The sequence below is a fragment of the Salvelinus fontinalis genome, chromosome 2, assembly GCF_029448725.1.
Source record: "Salvelinus fontinalis isolate EN_2023a chromosome 2, ASM2944872v1, whole genome shotgun sequence".
NCBI lineage: Eukaryota > Metazoa > Chordata > Actinopteri > Salmoniformes > Salmonidae > Salvelinus > Salvelinus fontinalis.
This window is the reverse complement of record NC_074666.1, coordinates 40,770,482-40,792,299: the sequence shown is the minus strand read 5'-3', so window position 1 is coordinate 40,792,299 and position 21,818 is coordinate 40,770,482. Positions and strand designations below refer to the sequence as shown.

General features: G+C 44.6%; 1 protein-coding gene across 2 annotated transcripts; it reads left to right on the top strand.

Moving 5' to 3' along the window:
- The first annotated feature begins 5,348 nt into the window (after nt 1-5,348).
- On the top strand, nt 5,349-21,812 carry LOC129818812 (nuclear envelope pore membrane protein POM 121-like). 2 transcript variants are annotated; one of them, XM_055875080.1, is made up of 13 exons: nt 5,349-5,953; nt 6,677-6,892; nt 7,106-7,267; nt 7,400-7,480; nt 7,684-7,849; nt 11,044-11,135; nt 11,249-11,328; nt 11,430-11,551; nt 11,648-11,747; nt 11,836-12,114; nt 12,268-13,932; nt 14,115-14,222; nt 18,286-21,812. In XM_055875080.1, the coding sequence occupies exons 1-13, from the start codon at nt 5,385-5,387 to the stop codon at nt 18,384-18,386; spliced, it is 3,741 nt and encodes a 1,246-aa protein (XP_055731055.1). In that variant the 5' UTR covers nt 5,349-5,384; the 3' UTR covers nt 18,387-21,812. The 2 variants fall into 2 exon arrangements, with proteins under 2 accessions (XP_055731055.1, XP_055731048.1); XM_055875073.1 differs by having other exon boundaries at nt 12,265-13,932.
- The last annotated feature ends 6 nt before the right edge of the window (nt 21,813-21,818 follow it).

The window sequence follows — 21,818 nt, the reverse complement described above, 5'->3', positions numbered from 1 at the left end:
AAATAAGATTCTTTGCAGACCATGTCACAAAGAGACAGAGTATATTGATGAAAGAGGGTGACCCAGAGTACCAGGGGTGTCCCCCCTCACCCCACCAGGCACAGCCTGCATTTACAGCCCGCAATTACCAACCCAGATTAGGGTTGGTAATTGGCCCTGCCGGCCCCTCCTGTGGATGCTGGCTGGGGGTCTGGCAGCAGAATGCTAATCCATGAAGTGCCAAATTAAAGCCATTAGCTGAGCGGTTAGCCCAGCGCCATCTGCACAGAGTTGATTATGGCTAGTGAGAGCCTTGCCAATTGGGGTGTCTTTGTTCTCCGAAAGTACCAGAACTGGAGAGGGGGGTTACAGGACAACAGTCTCGCTCAGAGGCAGCATCACCCCCATAATGTCTCATGTTGTCTCAGTCCCCTAGCGACACGAGCCAACTGATTTAGGGGGTGACCTCTGACCTGTGCCTAAATAAAGAGGAGCTTTGGGGAGAGAAAATGGATGGGGGGGGGGGGGGCGTTACACACCTGCCCCTAAAAACCTGTAATGGGACAGCTGGTCCTCCATTAACCCTTAGACAAACCTCTTTCCACGAAGTACACACACTCCGATGCATGCACACAGTGTACGATACAATGAACAGAGAGAACCTTTCACTCCTTTGAAAAAGAATAGACGTCACATGAACACTACTGAGAGCTTGCTGAAATTCACCAAGTTCTCCATATTTTCAACAAATTAAAAAACAAATACAATTATATTTAAATGTGTGCATCAGCAAATATCAAAGTGTAAGCAGCACATCCATGCTCTGGACTTCATCAAGTACAGGTGGTATAGTGCTAATGCTAGATTAACAACATTGGGAAGGAGAGTGGATTTCATTCCCAAGGGCGACAACAGTTAATCTCACACGTGATTTTCAGATATGAGAAGTGTTGAGACTGACATCTGCTGGACATATGTGGAAGTGCAGCCTCAAGAACAACGCTACCTCCCAGTATGCATGAAAGTTGGTCTGAATAACACATGGAATAAACCCAAACATACATGGAACAAATAGTATTTACATGTTTCTAGGGATGAATGGAAGCCCATAAAAAGTTTCATCACCCTGACCAGGAATGGTAAGAAATTCCTTTTCATAGACTGACTGGCTCATCCAAATGAAAGGCTCTACACATGTGCAGCCTATAAGCCAGTGCTGTTTGGCTTTAACGTAGGTCTGCTCAAGCTAACCAAATTATGGGAAATCTGACACATTGTTGAAGGGTTAACATGCTCTGTTTATAGCTTTGGGAGACATAATATAGCTGTGTCAACCTTGAGATCAGGATAAACTGCATTGCAGTACTGAAATCTGCGGTGGTGGAAAAAGTACCCAATTGTCATACTTGAGTAAAAGTATGGAAACCAATAGAAAATGATTCAAGTAAAAGTGAAAGTCACCCAGTAAAATACTACTTGAGTTAAAGTCAAAGTATTTGGTTTTAAATATACTTAAGTATCAAACGTACATTTAATTGCTAAAATATACTTAAGTATCAAAAGTAAAAGAACAAATAATTTCAAATTCCTTCTATTAAGCAAACCAGACGGCACCTTGATTATTTTTTTTTTTACAGATAGCCAGGTGTACACTCCAACACTCAGATTATTTACAAAAGATGCATTTGGGTTTAGTGAGTCTGACAGAACATAGGCAGTAGGGATGACCACGTGTTCTCTTGGTAAGTGAGTGAATTTCATAATTTCCCTATTCTGCTAAGCATTCAAAATGTAATGACTACTTTGGGTTGTCAGGGAAATGTATGGAATAAAAAGTACAATATTTTCTTTAGGAATGTAGTGAAGTAAAAGTTGTCCAACATATAAATAGTAAAGAAAAGTACAGACACCCAACAAAAACTACTTAAGTAGTACTTTAAAGTATTTTTACTTAAGTACTTTACCCCACAGGAAATCTGTACAAAATGTTGAATTCCAGAAGGCATGTGTCATCAGGCTTGGGCTGTAGCTATAGTTAAAGTATGGCTAAATAAAGCTGAATCACTGAAATAGCGCATGTGAAAGGAAATTCCTGTGCAACTCTGAGGCCCTTCCTGGCTGGCATGGCAGTTTCCTCTGCAGACATTCCATAATAGGCCTGGCAGAAAGAGAAACACCATAATAGGGCTACTTAACTTTGTCTGGCTGGCAAACCTCAGCCCTTTCCAAACTTCTTTGCATTATAAATATTTTTACATTTTTACATTACCCCCCAAGACCAAGCCCCCTTGTTTATCTCTTGTAAAAATCCATCATCTCTTACCCACTATCTAGGCCTAAATCAAATCAAATCAAATTGTATTTGTCACATACACATGGATAGCAGATGTTAATGCGAGTGTCGCGAAATGCTTGTGCTTCTAGTTCCGACAATGCAGTAATAACCAACAAGTAATCTAACCTAACAATTCCACAACTACTACATTATACACACAAGTGTAAAGGGATAAAGAATATGTACATAAAGATATATGAATGAGTGATGGTACAGAACGGCATAGGCAAGATGCAGTAGATGGTATAGAGTACAGTATATACATATGAGATGAGTAATGTAGGGTATATAAACATAAAGTGGCATAGTTTAAAGTGGCTAGTGATACATGTATTACATAAAGATGGCAAGATGCAGTAGATGATATAGAGTACAGTATATACATATACATATGAGATGAGTAATGTAGGGTATGTAAACATTATATTAAGTGGCATTGTTTAAAGTGGCTAGTGATACATTTTTACATAATTTCCATCAATTCCCATTATTAAAGTGGCTGGAGTTGAGTCAGTATGTTGGCAGCGGCCACTAAATGTTAGTGGTGGCTGTTTAACAGTCTGATGGCCTTGAGATAGAAGCTGTTTTTCAGTCTCTCGGTCCCTGCTTTGATGCACCTGTACTGACCTCGCCTTCTGGATGATAGCGGGGTGAACAGGCAGTGGCTCGGGTGGTTGTTGTCCTTGATGATCTTTATGGCCTTCCTGTGACATCGGGTGGTGTAGGTGTCCTGGAGGGCAGGTAGTTTGCCCCCGGTGATGCATTGTGCAGACCTCACTACCCTCTGGAGAGCCTTACGGTTGTGGGCGGAGCAGTTGCCGTACCAGGTGGTGATACAGCCCGACAGGATGCTCTCGATTGTGCATCTGTAGAAGTTTGTGAGTGCTTTTGGTGACAAGCCAAATTTCTTCAGCCTCCTGAGGTTGAAGAGGCGCTGCTGCGCCTTCTTCACAACGCTGTCTGTGTGGGTGGACCAATTCGGTTTGTCCGTGATATGTACACCGAGGAACTTAATTAAAACTTTCCACCTTCTCCACTACTGTCCCGTCGATGTGGATAGGGGGGTTTCCTGGGGGGGTCCCGTCGATGTGGATAGGGGGGTTTCCTCCCTCTGCTGTTTCCTGAAGTCCACAATCATCTCCTTTGTTTTGTTGACGTTGAGTGTGAGGTTATTTTCCTGACACCACACTCCGAGGGCCCTCACCTGCTCCCTGTAGGCCGTCTCGTCGTTGTTGGTAATCAAGCCTACCACTGTAGTGTCGTCCGCAAACTTGATTATTGAGTTGGAGGCGTGCATGGCCACGCAGTCGTGGGTGAACAGGGAGTACAGGAGAGGGCTCAGAACGCACCCTTGTGGGGCCCCAGTGTTGAGGATCAGCGAGGTGGAGATGTTGTTACCTACCCTCACCACCTGGGGGCGGCCCGTCAGGAAGTCCAGGACCCAGTTGCATAGGGCGGGGTCGAGACCCAGGGTCTGGAGCTTGATGACGAGTTTGGAGGGTACTATGGTGTTAAATGCTGAGCTGTAGTCGATGAACAGCATTCTCATAGGTATTCCTCTTGTCCAGATGGGTTAGGGCAGTGTGCAGTGTGGTTGCGATTGTGTCGCCTGTGGACCTATTGGGTCGGTAAGCAAATTGGAGTGGGTCTAGGTTGTCAGGTAGGGTGGAGGTGATATGGTCCTTGACTAGTCTCTCAAAGCACTTCATGATGACGGTAGTGAGTGCTACGGGGCGGTGGTCGTTTAGCTCAGTTACCTTAGCTTTCTTGGGAACAGGAACAATGGTGGCCCTCTTGAAGCATGTGGGAACAGCAGACTGGGATAAGGATTAATTGAATATGTCCTTAAACACACCAGCCAGCTGGTCTGCGCATGCTCTGAGGACGCGGCTGGGAATGCCGTCTGGGCCTGCAGCCTTGCGAGGGTTAACACGTTTAAATGTTTTACTCACCATAAGTAAACTATCTGTTTTCGGATGAATAAATGATCATGGCCATATTTCTCCACTCTTAGAACTGAGGTAGCTCTAGTTAGTTAGATTCCTGTACTCAGACACAAGTTAGATACTATGTAGCTGAAGTTCGAGCCTGCTTGGCTAAACCGAGGTGTAATGTTACACTGGCAAAATACATATTTGATAATCACTGCAAGTAATAAGTCAGACCCAATGAGATATTTGAGCAAATTGTGTGTCTATGTCCTACACTGTCATGAACCAGTCAGAACTTGCCAGTGGTGAAAAAAGTACCCACTTGTCATACTAGAGTAAAAGTCACCCAGTAAAATACTACTTGAGTAAAAGTCTAAAAGTATTTGGTTTTAAATATACTTAAGTATTAAAAGTAAATGTAATTGCTAAAATGTACTTAAGTATCAAAAGTACAAGTATAAATAATTTCAAATTCCTTATATTAAGCAAAGCAGACTGACACATTTTCTATTTTTTTTGTATTTACGGATTGCCAGGGGCACTCCAACTCTGACATCATTTACAAACGAAGCATGTATTTAGTGATTCCGCCAGATCAGAGGCAGTAGGGATGACCAGGGATGTTCTCTTGATAAATGTGTGAATTAGACAAATTTCCTATCCTGCTAAGCATTCATAATATGAGTACTTTTTGGGTGTCAGGGAAAATGTATGGTGTAAAAAGTAAATTTTCTTTAGGAGTGAAGTAAAAGCTGTCAAAAATATAAATGGTAAAGTACAGATACCCCAAAATAGTACTTAAGTAGAACCTTAAAGTATTTCTACTGAAGTAATTTACATCACTGGAATTTGCATAATGTTGTAGGTTCAGGACTGTGGCTCTCATCATAGACTTCATTGTTTCTCATATAGGAATAAGGAATCATGTTTTTTTTTTAAAAGCCGGCTGGTGCGATACCCAAGTTAGAGCAATTACATTTATCTGATTCTTGGGTGTATTTTTTTCAATAAAATATTGTAAACAGTAAAACATTAGTTTACGAATCTGCGCTCATCGGGGCTCGCGAATAAATTATATTGGCTATGTTGACGCGCGGCATCATGGGATATCAAAGTCCTCCCGGCGGCGCGGTGCCGCCATGTCTTCAAGAGAGAAGCGGTTAATAGCGCTTATCTCTATCGTGTTCTGTGCTACCGCAATATTCTGTCTAGTTCTCTATTATATTCCAACATTGCTTTACATAGCTTTTATTCTTGGAGTTTGTTGCGTTGCCTGTTATTATCACAGCGGAGAATCTCTTTACGTTAGTTTAGGCCCTCATCCACGCCGTGGTCTGAGAATTCCACCCGTGCTGCGACGCTGGTTGCCAGGGATTGCAAACGGAGTACCCACAGCGGGAAGAGTTAGGAGTCGCACTGTCAAGGATGATGTTCGGGAATCAGTAGTATTTACTGGCCAGCGACGTTTCGAGAGCGCTATTTGTCGGAAAGACGTGGGTCACAGTGACTCATTTCTTCTCAGTCCTCGGGATATACTCATGGGAAGTTACATTGGGAAGGCAGAAAGTCCTCCCTCAGTTGGGAGGCCGCGAGCGGGTGCAAGTTCGGGTGCTAACCCCAACGCACGAGAACAGCTAACTTTACGCGAAAGATTGGCGCGACCCAACCAGGCTGTCAGTACTCCAAACAGACGTCTGTCATTCGGGGGGTGAGTACTTAAATAATATTTACTTAGCTAGCTAACATTAGTATAACATTTCGCTGACCAGCTAACGGTGGCTAGTTATCCTAACACATCAACGTTAGCTGGTTTGCCAATGCAACGTGCTAAATTCCGAACAAAATGTTTCGATTGCGGATCATGTTGCACACATGGTGCAGTTACACGATTTTAAACTTTAGGAAAGTTATCATCGTAGCTACTTATTAGTAAATATAAAAAACATTTGTTTTGAAATGTATTGAGAAGACTTGCGGCTTCGCCCCAACGCGTCCTAGCATTCCCTCCAAGATTTGAAAATGTGGGAGTTACTATCGGGCTCCATTCTGTGCAAGGCAGGGAGTGTTCCTTCCCCCTCAATTCCTGATTGAGACCATACGGTACTTTGGACGCGTGAAAGGCACGAGACTAGCGGTAACAATGTTGTTTTGAACATGCGTTAGCTAGCTACTAGAGTAATATTATTTAAGTTGTAATGATCACTGCAGTTACTACTTTTAATGTCATTTCAAAACATTGATATGGTTATGAAAGTAGATATGTAAATAAATGGTTGGTCAGAGCTCCCTCTTGACAGGAAACGTACCCTATTTTGCTACTTTAAAGTCCTTGTTGTGTGGCATTTGAAATCAGCTTAGCAACGATCTGTGCCAGACAGTTTATTGTATAGAATGCATTGACCTAAACCTGTGGCCTCTCTGTTGTGTACAGGGAGCCCCTTGGCACTATGGGCAGGTTCACCATCACTCCCCAGCGCCACTACCCCCTCCAGCAGACGGGCACCTCCTCTGTGGGCATCCTGCCCCCGAACCAGTGGGACGGCTTCAGAAAGAAGAATATTCTCACCCCTCGCAACTCTCCGTCAGTCCACAGTCCAGTCACAGTGAAGATCGCTAGGCCAGATCACAACACCACTCGATCCCAGTTGTAAGTCATATTGTTCCTGTCTTGCCTCATTTAAAATCTTATAACAAACTTTTTGAAGATTTGTTAGTGATAATGCAAGCAGCTTTATCTTACACTACTGTCATCGTTCTGTGGCACATTATTTGAGTGTCTGTGTGAAGCTGGAAAACATCCTTAGCTGTTGGATGGCCCCACTGACATTTGTTCTGTAATGCTGCTGTTGTGTGTGTGCAGATTTGATCATTTGAACTCCCCGGGAGTCCTTGGCTCTCCAGGCCTGGGGGCCCCTGTAGACCCCTGCTCCAGGGAGACTGTTCTGAGCGTGCTCAAAGAGAGTCGCAAAAGAGTGGTGGAAGATGACAGGAGCTTCACTGCAGGGCAAAAGAGCAAAAGGAGGTATGTGACTACCACAGGATTAAATGCTGTTGTATGGAATGTACCATTGTTCTTCTCACACTTTAGTGTCTCTGTCTTCAAGAGCCACACAATACCATGTCTACAACGTACACCCGCTCTTTGTTCACTTAGGCGCCATGACAGCAGTGGGAGTGCTCACTTGGCATTTGAGCCACTGCTGCCCAATGGAGCTCCATCACAGCTGGTGCTGAAGTGAGTAGGAGCAATGCCTGTACAAAAAGTTGTCTGTCTCAGTGATTCAAGTCCTGATACTAAATTTGAATACAAAAGTGCTTTCATTCAGTGTCTTCTTAATGTTAGAGAGAGAGATATAGATATATATATATATCTAATACAAATACTGTATCCTCTCCAATCACTCCTGAAATCCTGTTTCCTCTCCTGTCTCGGCCCAGTTCTCTGAAGCGAGGGCTGAATGCTATGGTGGAGGAGTCAACAATGAAGAGGTCACGCACCTCCTCCATCAGCTCCATGAGCTGTGGCCTGACCCCCAGCGGCACCCTGGGCTCGGTCCGCAACTCCATCCGCAGCTCCCTCAGCTCCTCACAAGGCGTTTCTCAGGTACCTTTTATAATTGGGATGGGCAGTACACCTCTGATGGGATTCCTCTGTTTTGGATCAACAGCTATGAGTTCAGTTGAGCGCTCACCAGGGTTTCCATTAGCCATTAATTGCAGTTTTTAGGAATAAAATAAACAACAAGCTAATAAATAAAATTGTTTCCAGCCAAGTTGACCTGGAGAAAAAAGTAATCCCGCTGAAAAATAATGCTTTTAATCATTGCTCGACAATACCAGTCGATGGAAATACATTTGACAGTCATGCTTATCGATATTTAGGTTAATATGCATCATTTAGTGGAATTGGCTTGTTTGCATTTTCATGACTCATGGTGTATGCTATTTATCACACTCACGACAAACAGTCAATTTTGAGCGGAGTATTACCTCAGACAGCACTAGAGCTGTTTCTCATATGGCTTCTTTAGCCATACCTCAAGGCTCATATGGATGATGGATTTTTAAAAGCCGACTGGTTTAAAACCCAAGTTGGAGCAATTACTTTTCTGATTCTTCAATTTATTTTTACAATTAACTATTGTAAACAGTAAAACATTTTTGCTCAATCTGTGCTCATATGGGCTCGCAAATCAATTATATTGGCTGTTTGGGTGGCAGGTAGCCTAGTGGTTAGAGCGTTGGGCCAGTAACCGAAAGGTTGCTAGATCGACTCCCCGAGCTGACATGGTAAAAATCGGTCGTTCTGCCCCTGAAAAAGGCAGTTAACCCACTGGTCCTAGGCCATCATTGTAAATAAGAATTTGTTCTTAATTCTTAACTGACTTGCCTAGTTAAATAAAGGTTCAATTAATAAAAATATATACTAATTGATGTGAGCCATCATGGGATATCAGAGTCCTCCGGCGGTGCTACCATGTCTCCAAGAGCGAAGCGGTTCATAGCACATAACACAAGAAAGATGAGGGCTATCGCAATACTTTGTCTAGTTCTCTATTACATTCCATCCTTTTATATAGTTTTCATTCTTGGAGTTTATTGCATTGCCTGTTATCACAACTCTATACTAGAGGTCGACCGATTAATCGGAATGGTCGATTAATTAGGGCCGATTTCAAGTTTTCATAACAATCGGTAATTTTGGATGCCGATGTAGCCGGGAAAAATATTTTATATATATATATCTTTTACACCTTTATTTAACTAGGCAAATCAGTTAAGAACACATTCTTATTTTCAATGGCGGCCTAGGACGTGTGGGTTAACTGCCTTGTTCAGGGGCAGAACGACAGATTTTTACCTTGTCAGCTCAGGGATTCAATCTTGCAACCTTACGGTTAACTAGTCCAACGCTCTAACCACCTGCCTCACGAGGAGCCCGTCAGTTACGCGAATGCAGTAAGAAGCCAAGGTAAGTTGCTAGCTAGCATTAAACTTATCTTATAAAAAACAATCAATCATAATCACTAGTTATAACTACACATGGTTGATGATATTACTAGTTTATCTAGCGTGTCCTGCGTTATATAATCGATGCAGTGCGCATTCGTGAAAAAGGACTGTCGTTGCTCCAACGTGTACCTAACCATAAACATCAATGCCTTTCTTAAAATCAATACACAGAAGTATATATTTTTAAACCTGCATATTTAGCTAAAAGAAATCCAGGTTAGCAGGCAATATTAACCAGGTGAAATTGTCACTTCTCTTGCGTTCATTGCACGCAGAGTCAGGGTATATGCAACAGTTTGGGCCGCCTGGCTCATTGCGAACTAATTTGCCCGAATTTTACGTAATTAGGACATAACATTGAAGGTTGTGCAATGTAACAGGAATATTTAGACTGATGGATGCCACCCGTTAAATAAATACGGAACGGTTCCGTATTTCACTGAACGAATAAATGTTTTATTTTCGAGATGATAGTTTCCGGATTCGACCATATTAATGACCTAAGGCTCGTATTTCTGTGTGTTATAATTAAGTCTATGATTTGATAGAGCAGTCTGACTGAGCGATGGTAGGCACCAGCAGGCTCGTAAGCATTCATTCAAACAGCACTTTCGTGCGTTTTGCCAGCAGCTCTGCTGTTTATGAATTCAAGCCTATCAACTCCCGAGTTTAGGCTGATGTAACCGATGTGAAATGGCTAGCTAGTTAGCGGGGTGTGCGCTAATAGCGTTTCCAACGTCACTCGCTCTGAGACTTGGAGTAGTTGTTCCCCTTGCTCTGCATGGGTAACGTTGCTTCGAGGGTGGCTGTTGTCAATGTGTTCTTGGTTCGAGCCCAGGTAGCGGCGAGGAGAGGGATGGAAGCTATACTGTTACACTGGCAATACTAAAGTGCCTATAAGAACATCCAATAGTCAAAGGTATATGAAATACAAATCGTATAGTGAGAAATAGTCCTATAATTCCTATAACTACAACCTAAAACTTCTTACCTGGGAATATTGAAGACTCATGTTAAAAGGAACCACCAGCTTTCATATGTTCTCATGTTCTGAGCAAGGAACTTAAACGTTAGCTTTCTTACATGGCACATATTGCACTTTTACTTTCTTCTCCAACACTTTGTTTTTGCATTATTTAAACCAAATTGAACATGTTTCATTATTTATTTGAGGCTAAATTGATTTTATTGATGTATTATATTAAGGTAAAATAAGTGTTCATTCAGTATTGTTGTAATTGTCATTATTACAAATAAACAAAACAATCAGCCGATTTAATTTCTTTCGTTGTCCAGGAGCCAAAGGCACAATCCTACGGTAGTCATATTAACAACCCATCATAGTTGTTGTATCGTTAGAGTCCCCCTCTTTCTAAGTTTCTAACAGAGATTTTCATCTCTATCACATATGGAACCGCTTGCATCAGGTGCACTGTTTAGAATGGTGTTTTCCTGCAAATTGCTTTTTGGGAAGTGTTTGAAAAGGATGTTTTATTGGCTGCTTCATTACAGGAGTTGCATGTTCTGTTAAGATTAATTACCATAATGGAAATGTGATTTCTGTCATTCTGAACACTGTGGGTGGACACCCTAATGGGTTACGCACCAAATGAATATGGATCTGGTATATTTCTCATGGCCGGTAAATTTTTATCTTCCCTGTCACGTTGTCCACTGCCACAATTTCCTAATGGAAACCCTGGAGCTGACCTACACTGAGCTGTATTTTGTCAGACAACTGGGGTGAGTGCTAACCTAAACCTAATTATCACGTTTGTTTTAAAGTGGAAAAAAGCCTCCACCCGCAGTCTGTCCCCGCTCTCCAGCCCTGGGTCGTCCCGGTCCCAGACCCCAGAGAGAGCCTCTAAAAAGCCCAGGTATTCACCCTCCTCCTTCTAGACAACATTTCTAGGTTCACACTGTGTCCCGTGATGAAATGAGAGCTGTCATGGCCGCTAGCTGTTTGTGACCGTTTTTTTCTGTATGTCAGGGAAGAGGACGCTCGCTCACCCAGCTCCGTGTCCTTGGCGAGGTCTGACAAGACGTTGACAGACCCAGCACCAACCACTGGTTAGAACATGTTTATGATGTGTATTCCACTATTCCGATCAGGTTCAGAGCTTTAGTCACGTCCCAAAAGAGACACACATTAAGTCAATGTCCTGTCACAGGGAAGCTGTCTCCAGCCCCTGAAGTCCCTGTGGCTTCAGCCTCGTCAGACTCTGCCGGTAGTGGGAAACGGAAACGTAAGATTCCGCTGGTGTCCAGCCGTAGAGGAGACCAAATCTCTTTGGTGAGAAATACTGCATAATATAACATGTCCTCAAATGGGACATGTAGCTAATCATCTGACAGACAGGGAGTATTAACATTGATGTTGTCTCTGCAGCCTCCACCTCCTGAGTTGGGCTACACCATCACGGTGAAAGACCTGGATCAGGAGAAGAAAGCCGCTCTCAGCCAGATCAACACAGTCCTCAAAGAGCCTGGTGAGTATTGCCAATTCCCAACTTTTATAAACCAGTGTCCCAAAAAAACGAATAAGATATTGATTTTGGGCCATTTCTTTTGTTCCAGAGCCAGAGAAGCCTGCTCCAGTAGTGGCCACATCTTCTAAGCCTCCCGTGTCAGACAACCCCACACCCACCCTGCTGGCTAGCCATCTTACCGTATCAATGCCTGCTAGTGTGGCGGCTCCTATCCCTGTCATCAACCTGGACCCTGTCCCCTCAAGCACCGTCAACACGGCCCCAGCCTACCCCGTCACCAACACCCCTGCAGCCAACCCCCTCCTGGAGTCTCTGAAAATGATGAGGAACAACCCCCTCACCAGTGCTGCTGCTGACAATACTACAGGTCTGTTAATCACATATCAATCATTTAAAGTTGCGAGCCACTTTTGTTTGGTAGTTGCCGTTGAGTGATTGTTTGTTTATATGAGTTGTTACTCATAAGCCTATTTTTCTCCTGTTTTCCCTCCCGCTCCGGCTGTCTCCTTCGTGACAGCAGTGACGACCCATGTACCACTGGTGCCTGCAGAGCAGAAGTCAAAGACCAGCTTGACTGCTCCTCAGCTCACACTACCCTCCCAGCCTGCACTACCCTCCCTCTCCCAGCCTGCACTACCCTCCCTCTCCCAGCCTGCACTACCCTCCCTCTCCCAGCCTGCACTACCCTCCCTCTCCCAGCCTGCACTACCCTCCCTCTCCCAGCCTGCACTACCCTCCCTCTCCCAGCCTGCACTACCCTCCCTCTCCCAGCCTGCACTACCCTCCCTCTCCCAGCCTGCACTACCCTCCCTCTCCCAGCCTGCACTACCCTCCCTCTCCCAGCCTGCACTACCCTCCCTCTCCCAGCCTGCACTACCCTCCCTCTCCCAGCCTGCACTACCCTCCCTCTCCCAGCCTGCCAGCACCATGCCCTCTGCCTTCACCCAGGCACTGAGCCAAGTCACCAAGGCCCCCAGCAGTGTCCCCATCCTGGGTGGAGCGAGCCTGTTTGGAATGGTCAATCCACTGACTGCCCCGTCCTCCTCACCGGCCCCCACCACTACCACAACCGCCACCACAGAAACAACCAGTAGTAATAATCCCCTCCTGTCCTCTGGGTTCAAGCCCATCTTCGGGGCCACGGCCTCAACCCCAGAGGGCACACCTGCTCTTCCCACCTTTAAACCCATATTTGGAAGTGCCACAGCCACCAGTGCTTTTGGACAGCCAGCCTCCACCTCAGCCCCCTCCAATGCCAGTGCATCTGCCACAGTGTTCAGCAGGCTAACCAACAGCAGTACAGTGGCCCCAGCCGCCTCCCTGTTCACCGGGCTGTCTAATAGCACCGCCCCCTCCACCAACCCAGCCGCCCCGCCATCTGTCAAGTCTCTGTTCGGAAACTGGAGTGCGCTGCCTGCAACGACTGCTGCCACAACCACTGCCACAGGAAGTACCTTCCAGTTCGGCACTGCCTCCACCACAGCTCCTGGACCCACCCTCAGCTCCACCGCAGCCGCCACCACTAGCAACAGCGGCTTTTCGTTTGGTGCGATGACCACCACCTCTGCCGACACTCAACTCGCACCCTCAGCCACCGCCCAGGGGGGATTCACCTTTGGCCAGCCTGTAGCCACCCAGAACTCTACCACCGCATCCTTCTGTGGCTTTGGCATGCCCACTGCAGCCACAGCCACTGCTACTGCTTCTGCACCTGCAAACCAGTCCACTTTCACGTTTGGGAAGTCGTCGTTCGAAGCTCCGGCGGCATCGGCGTTCCCCAGTGCGATTCAGGCCCCGGCTGCTACTGCGGCAGCTAATCCTTTCACGTTTGGTTCATCTGCCACTGGGGCCACCCCTGCCCCTTTTGCCTTTGGCGCGGCTGCCACTACGGCGGCCTCTACCTTTGGGACCACTACTAAGCTGGCATTTGGAGCCAACTCCACAGGTTTTGCATTTGGCAACACCACGGGCACCACAGCAGCCCCTGCCTTTGGCTCTGCCACCCAGACTGTCGGCATACTCCCAGCCTCCGCCCCAACTTTCTCGTTTGGTGGTGTGTCCACACAGCAGGCCCCTGCTACCCCTGCCCAGCCAGCCACCGGAGGTTTCAACTTCGGCGCAGCCGTTTCAGGCACTCAGTTTGGAACCTCTAACCCCACAACACAGACACCAGGCTTCAACTTTGGTTAGTAGATCTAGTATAATATAAGACACACTCTTTTACTGATTATGATTTCAGGAATTCACACATTTTGATAAATTCTGCATTTGGTGGCAGAAGTAGTACTCTACATTTTTGGCCAGTTCAAACAAGTTTGTCTTTTATTTTAGTCCCTAATTGTTCATTTATTGCTGTCACATGTACAGGGACGTCTACCCCTGCTTTTGGCCAGAGCACAGCTGCAGGTCCTGTCCCCTTTGGAAGCCCAGGAACTCCAGTTCAAGGATTCAGTGCTATGGGATCCTCATCTTTTGGTAAGAAAATAACTGGAGCTTGTTTCTGATTCTCACGCATTATGCCTGTGTAGCAAAAAGCGTCTTGGAATTTGAGGTTACGGTAATTGGCCAGACCAGTGTACACTGTCACCAGCATGACTATTCCGGGGGCGGGCGTTATTATAATTATTATTGAGGTTATTACTTATAAATATTCATCAACAAATTAAGAATTCCCTGGTTGGAGAGGATCTGTCATATTGACACAACATGAATGGAGTCAAATAAAGATGTATGCCGACCGTGGCCGTGTCTGTTGGCTTTTCTGCATATCATTTTGTTTAAATACAGATCCTGGTTTCTCCCAGTTTTCCCGACCTATTCGCAAAAGTCACAACCCTGCTGCTGCGGTCATCCGATGGCATTCACATATTCTTCAGAGGATGCTGTAATGAGAGAAATAATGTGGTCTAAGCTACTGAAAACAGTCCTTTTTACTGGATTACATCATGACAGGAGTGTTTGAATCTTATTAAAGAGATGGAATCCAGGCAGGCTACTTTAGGAAGCTTTTTGAGTGGACATGCACTGCGTGGCCAAAAGTATGTGGATTAAAATCATGGGCATTAACATGGAGTTGGTCTCCCCCTTTGCTGCTATAACAGCCTCCACTCTTCTGTGACAGCTTTGCACTAGTTGTGGGAACATTGCTGTGGAGACTTGCTTCCATTCAGTCACAAGCATTAGTGAGGTCGGGCACTGATGTTGGGCGATTAGGCCTGGCTCGCAGAAGGCGTTCCAATTCATCTAAGTTGCTCCATGGGGTTGAGGTCGGGGCTCTGTGCAAGCCAGTCAAGTTCTTCCACGCCGATCACGAAAAACCATTTCTGTATGGACCCCGCTTTGTGCACGGGGGGATTGTCATGCTGGAACAGGAAGGGCCTTCCACAAAGCACAGAATTGTCTAGAATGTAATTGTATGCTGTAGCGTAAAGATTTCCCTTCACTGGAAGTAAGGGGCCTAGCTCGAACCATGAAAAACGGACCAAGACCACTATTCCTCCACCACCAAACTTTACAGTTGACACCATGCATTGTGGCAGGTAGCGTTCTCCTGGCATCCGCCAAATCCAGATTCGTCTGCCAGATGAAGGGTGATTCATCACTCCGGAGTCCAATGGCGGCGAGCTTTACACCACTCCAGCCCATGCTTGGCATTGCGCATGGTAATCTCAGGCTTGTGTGCGACTGCTTGGCCATGGAAACACATTTCATGAAGCTCCTGACAGTTATTGTGATGCCGTTGCTTCCAGGGTCAGTTTGGAACTCAGTAGTGAGTGTTGCAACCGAGGACAGAATTTTTACATGCTCCAGTACTCGGCGGTCCTGTTCTGTGAGCTTGTGTGACCTACCACTTTGCTCTTAGATGTTATCCCTTCACAATGGCAGCACTTACAGTTGACCAGGGCAGAAATTTGACGAACTGACTTGTTGGAAAGGTGGCATCCTGTGACGGTGTCACCTTAAGTCACCGAGCTCTTCAGTAAAGCCAATCTACTGCCAATGTTTGTCTATGGAGATTACATGGCTGTGTGCTCATTTTTTTAAACACCTATCAGCAATGGGTGTGGCTGAAATGGAGAAATCCAACTAATTTGAAGGGGTGTCCACATACTTTTGTATATGTGTGGAGATGTAAACACACATCACTCTCAGCAAAAAAAGAAACGTCCTGTCACTGTCAACTGTGTTTATTTTCTGCAAACTTAACGTGTACATTTTTGTATGAACATAAGATTCAACAACTGAGACATAAACTGAACAATTTCCACAGAATTGTGACTAACAAAAATTGAATAATGTGTCCCTGAACAAAGCGGGTGTAAAAATCAAAAGTAACAGTCAGTATCTGGTGTGGCCACCAGCTGCATTAAGTACTGCAGTGCATCTCTTCATGGACTGCACCAGATTTGCCAGTTCTTGCTGTGAGATGTTACCCCACTCTTCTCTTCCACCAAGGCACCTGCAAGTTCCCGGACATTTCTGGGGGGAATGGCCCTAGCCCTCACCCGCCGATCCAACAGGTCCCAGACTTGCTCAATGGGATTGAGATCCGGGCTCTTCGTTGGCCATGGCAGAACACTGACATTCCTGTCTTGCAGGAAATCGCGCACAGAACGAGCAGTATGGCTGGTGGCATTGTCATGCTGGAGGGTCATGTCAGGATGAGCCTGCAGGAAGGGTACCACATGAGGGAGGTGGATGTCTTCCCTGTAACACAGAGCATTGAGATTTGCCTGCAGTGACAACAAGCTCAGTCCGATGATGCTGTAACACACCGCCCCAGACCATGATGGACCCTCCACCTCCAAATCGATCCCGCTCTAGAGTACAGGCCTCTGTGTAACACTCATTAATTTGACGATAAACGCGAATCCGACCATCGTCCCTAGTGAGACAAAACCGCGACTCGTCAGTGAAGAGCACTTTTTGCCAGTCCTGTCTGGTCCAGCGACGGTGGGTTTGTGCCCATAGGCGACGTTGTTGCAGGTGTTGTGTCGTGAGGACCTGCCTTACAACAGGCCTACAAGCCCGCAGTCCAGACTCTGTCCGCAATAGGCTGAGAGTCTAACTCGGGCAGTTGTTGCCATCCTGTACCTGTCCCGCAGGTGTGACGTACCGATCCTTATGCAGGTGTTGTTACACGGTCTGCCACTGCGAGGATCAGCTGTCCGCCCGGTCTCCCTGTAGCGCTGGCGTAGTCGTCTCTTAGTACGGACATTGCAATTTATTGCTCTGGCCTCATCTACAGTCCTCATGCCTGCTTGAAGCATGCCTAAGGTATGTTCACGCAGATGAGCAGGGACCCTGGGTATCTTTCTTTTGGGGTTTTTCAGAGTCAGTAGAAAGGCGTCTTTAGTGTCCTAAGTTTTCATAACTGTGGTCTTAATTGCCTACCGTTTGTAAGCTGTTAGTGTCTTAACGACTGTTCCACAGGTGCATGTTCATGAATTGTTTATGGTTCATTTAACAAGCATGGGAAACAGTGTTTAACCCCTTTACAATGAAGGTCTGTGAAGTTATTTGGATTTTTACAAATTATCTTTAAAAGACCAGGTCCTGAAAAGGGGATATTTCTCTTTTTGTGTACACACACACACGTGTATAGGCCTATAGAGAATCAGCGAACAGACACGCACGCATCTGTCAGTCAAAGCCACTAGCGTGTGTCAGACATCAAAAAATATTTATCCTTTCCTTAAAAAGTAAATAAAATAAAAAACCTGGGCCTACCTTAGGCTTTCTGAAAGTAGGCTATAAGATAATTTGTTGACAAGGAAAGTATAATGGGGACAGAAATGTATATAACGAAATGACAGGGATTAATGATAAATTGCCTGTTTTACAAACGGTAGGCTATCACTTGGGTATTCACAAAAGTGCATTGCCGGCCGACACACTAAAGCCTAGGCTACTATTCTACTTTGCGTGGATTGGAGGGCGGCAATTTTTTTGGTGTCGCCTAGGTTGGCATAGCGGCCAGGCCTGATCAGTCTACATTTTAAGAAAATATTCCGTATCAGATTATATCATGCCAGGTTGGAGAGGATTGGAGCATTATCCATTTGACATATTAGCGCATTATAGGCCTCATTGACGGTTGAATAATTAATTAATAGTCACACATCCAACCTTCCAAAAAAACTATTTACTAGCAAGCAATGAAAACATGCATTGTATAAAAGAAAGTCTACATGTCAAAATGTTTTGTAGTGAAGTGCCACAGCTCGTAGCGTTCTACAGCCCCGATCGTCTAGCGGATTAGCTGCTCCAGCATCAAAGGAAAGAGGCGGAGACGTAGAAAGTTTAATAGATAGTGTAACCTCCTACTATTAGGTACAGTTCATCTACATGAAAATATAGTTCAGAATTTGAATTTTGACGGTTATTTTATTTTCATGGTCTTCCATAAGTTGCAGTAATTAAATTACCATCACATCTGTATTTCTTTTTGACTTTGAGAAGCTGTGGTGTTTCTAGTCAACAGCCAGGTGCATTTTTGTATTGACACACTAACTCCTCTCTTGTTCTTTGTGACCAGGCTCTCCATCAGCTCCTTCGTTCTCCATTGGCGCTGGCTCCAAAACATCAGGGGCGCGCCAGAGACTACAGGCCCGACGGCAGCACCCCAGGAAGAAGTAGCCCAGCCAGGTGTGGTAGCATCTGGCATAGCCCGGATGCCCTTACCCATTCAGCACAGCCATGACATCGTCCAGAGGAGCTGAACTGATACTTCTATGGCTAACACATTGTAACCCCAGTCAGACCAACAGCCCTCTCTAGCCTTCTGTTCCCCTGGCCGGGCTGGCCCCCTTTGTGGTACAGGGTTAGCAGAGGAGCACACACACCTACTAGGATGTCTACCACTCTACTGATTGTGTAGCCACTCTCACAGTGAGGAAAAGAAAGGGGGATATGAGGCAAAACGATAGTGGGTTTATACTTGAAAGAGAAAAGACTATTGAAATCCTTTAGACTTTGAGGGAAGCATATCCAATTAAAACAACTTTCTGTCCCGGCTTTTGGGTTTCCCCTACTACGCCCGTTTAATGACACGTTTTTGACAGTCGAATCGAGACTCGTGCTTACACACTTGTTTTTGTATGAAATTCTAAGCAGGGCTGTTTTAACAGCTATACAAGGGCTGAATGTGTTTTTCTGACATATGCCCACGGTCAAAATGGGGCTCACATACAGTATAATCTGTGGATTTATCCAGCCGTACATGGTAACCAAACTATATAGGAGATGTTGACAGTTTTGAGATAATGAATTTATTTTACATTTTAAAGACATTTTTAATTTGGGTTAATGAAGACTAGAATGTGGCATCTCTGCACTAGTTAGGCCTTAGCTGTTTTAAATGAGTGCTTAGTGTATTGGTCCCAGATATGCCCTTTTATTATTGTACAGTATCACAGACACTGGGAAGCATTCCTGCAATGTAAATTTGATACTGAATGACAGAATAAGGTAAACAATAAAATCCTTAATCAGACTGCCATCATGGGATCAGTTAAACATAACACATGTATACATTATGTGGAGTCCCAGGGTAGTAGTCATTAATGGGTCAATATTGTGTTGGTGTAAATAGGTTACCCTGGACTTGTGGAGAAAACCAAAGCCAATACTTAAGGTTTGACCTTCAAAATAATCTCTTCTACCACTTAGACCTTTTCATGGGTCCTTTTTGTACTAGACTATCTCTCCTTTTCCCCCACTACTCCTGCTCTCACCATAGTGAAGATGGGAGGTGGGGGCATTCAAAACAGATCTGGGGACTGGTTGAGAATCTAAACAAATCCTTTTTTCCTTGAAGTAACTTCTCCTGAGGATTGTATTACATTGGCTGGGTAAAAGCCACCTATCCTACCCTAGGTATTACTACAAGGAAATAAGGATGCATTTTAAACGTGGTCATTAAGAGCAGGTGTGTGTTATGGGAGCGATGAGTAACGTGGTCCTTGAGAGCCATAGGGGATGGAGTCTTCCCCAGCACTGAACACAGATTCAACTAGTCACAGTCTTGATTGATGATGACCCTGCTTGATCAGTGAAAGCCAGTGTTGTAAGTGTTCCTCACAATGACATGGCACAGAACAATTTCTATCTTGAATGCCAGCCTCCACCTTCATCTGACTGGCAATGATAGAAACTACAAACATCTGGGCACTGTACCACAAGACCCCTGCATCTGTATACTATCAAGACCAAGATGAGTGCATTTATAAGATAATTGAATTTGGAGTTTACATGCTCCCCTCTTAAGCGTTGCAGATAGACATACTTTACGTGCGCCTTCAGCCGTCAAACCACTTTCCCCTCCCTTGTATGATTCCCCTCAAGTCTTTTCTGGTGTTTTTAGCTTGTTACTATCTTTGCCTCGGTGAGTCTGGCTTGGAGGAAGTAATGTGGTGAATGGCGGCATATTGCTAGTGCCGGACGTGGTTTTACCCGTATGCTCAATGGGTGAGGTTCTGAGTTTTGTTGGGACTTTTTAACAATTTATTGATGAATGTGTTTGAGTGTGTCAATACAACTGGATTCACAAATGTGCACAGCAGGAGAGGTGTTATTTTCATTAATGCTGGATCAAAACTCAGGACTAAAGGAACTGGGGGGGAATTGTCTTTCAAGTCAAACCTAACTCTTTGTGCGCTAAACATGACTAACCATGTAGGTTACAAAAATTACCTCGGGTGTTGAATCGGTTCGCCCCTCTTGAGACAGAACTAGGATTTTGAATACTAATTTTTAATCGGAACCTCTCCTGGTCGAGCCAATTAGGCTAGTTATTGTGAGAGGTGTATGAATGTGTGTGGGGGGCATGATTTGGCTAAATAGTGTCAATGTACACAAACTTTATTTTTGTATTAAGGCAGGTTGCCTTTTAGAATTCCTTCAAGCTTGGCTCACTGAGACAATTGGTCTAGTTTATAGAAATTTTCTAGTTCGTTAAGGTTTCCTCAACCGTAATGAAATTGTGGAATAAAAGCGTCTAAAAGTTTCCCTTTGTAAGAGCTCCACTTTTTTATAGGCGAGCATACTGGGTCTGCTACTGTATGGGTACTGTAAATGAATGCTGTCTGTCTGATCATTGTGTACAGTATAAGCCGGACAAACGTGAATTGTGTTGCTTTAGACTTGAATGAGACTTGTGGCTTTGTGTGTTACTGTGTGTGTGTGTATAGAAAGACTGACTTGAATGTGAGTTTATTTTTGCTGGGACTAAAGTACCCTGTTCATTCTTTTAAATTATATTTTAATTATGCATCATTCCACGATGTAACTATGTATGATACCCATGTTATACTTAAATCCCTTTTAAAACAATTGATAGCACCCCACCTCTGTTATCTGGAAGTGAAGTGAGATCAATGAAGTCTGCCCTGTGGTCATTTTTGACTGACAGCTTTTGAAACAAGGCTGTTTTTGTTTTGCTCAGTTTACCAGGCTTGTTTTTACATCTTGTGATATCTGCTTATGACAGATCGGTGGACAATGTGCTGAAGGTCAACTCAAACCATATTGAATGGCCTGGCCACCTTGTTTGTTCCCATAGACAGGACTTTATAATTGTCTTATCTTGTTGGTCCAGATCTTGCGTATGCACAATACATTGAATGTAGTATATTTAACCACACTGTCACATTTTTGGGTTCATAATCCATTGACACTTGTGCTTTACCCATTTGTAAATCGAACAGTCATTTACCCTTGTGCAGAGCTGTGTAAATAAGTAATGTTTAACATTTGGACTTATGGCTGTACTTACCTGTGGATTTAATCAAGGGCCAAGGCTTTACAATGTGTTTTTATTTTGTTGAAGCTTCAAATGACATGAAATGTTGACTTTTTAAAACATGCAAAGTGTTCGAGCTGGACGTCTTAAATTGAGTGTTTGAGAGGTATATTACTGTGAATGGGAACGCAAACATCTGCTCACAATGGGCAATTCGAGAGGAGAGTGAATGTGCAGACATGGGCAGCGTATTATAACATTCTCCCCTCTGCTCATGTCTTAAATGTACTGGTTTTAAATAAAAATGTGATAAAGATATCATAGTGACT

What these genes read in the sequence shown, in the direction of transcription:
- LOC129818812 (XM_055875073.1), top strand. Translation starts at nt 5,385, where the DNA reads ATGTCTTCAAGAGAGAAGCGGTTAATAGCGCTTATCTCTATCGTGTTC. An exon ending in CCATCACAGCTGGTGCTGAA is followed by an intron (nt 7,481 to 7,683) that starts GTGAGTAGGAGC and finishes GTCTCGGCCCAG; the next exon opens with TTCTCTGAAGCGAGGGCTGA. An exon ending in TATGGGATCCTCATCTTTTG is followed by an intron (nt 14,223 to 18,285) that starts GTAAGAAAATAA and finishes CTTTGTGACCAG; the next exon opens with GCTCTCCATCAGCTCCTTCG.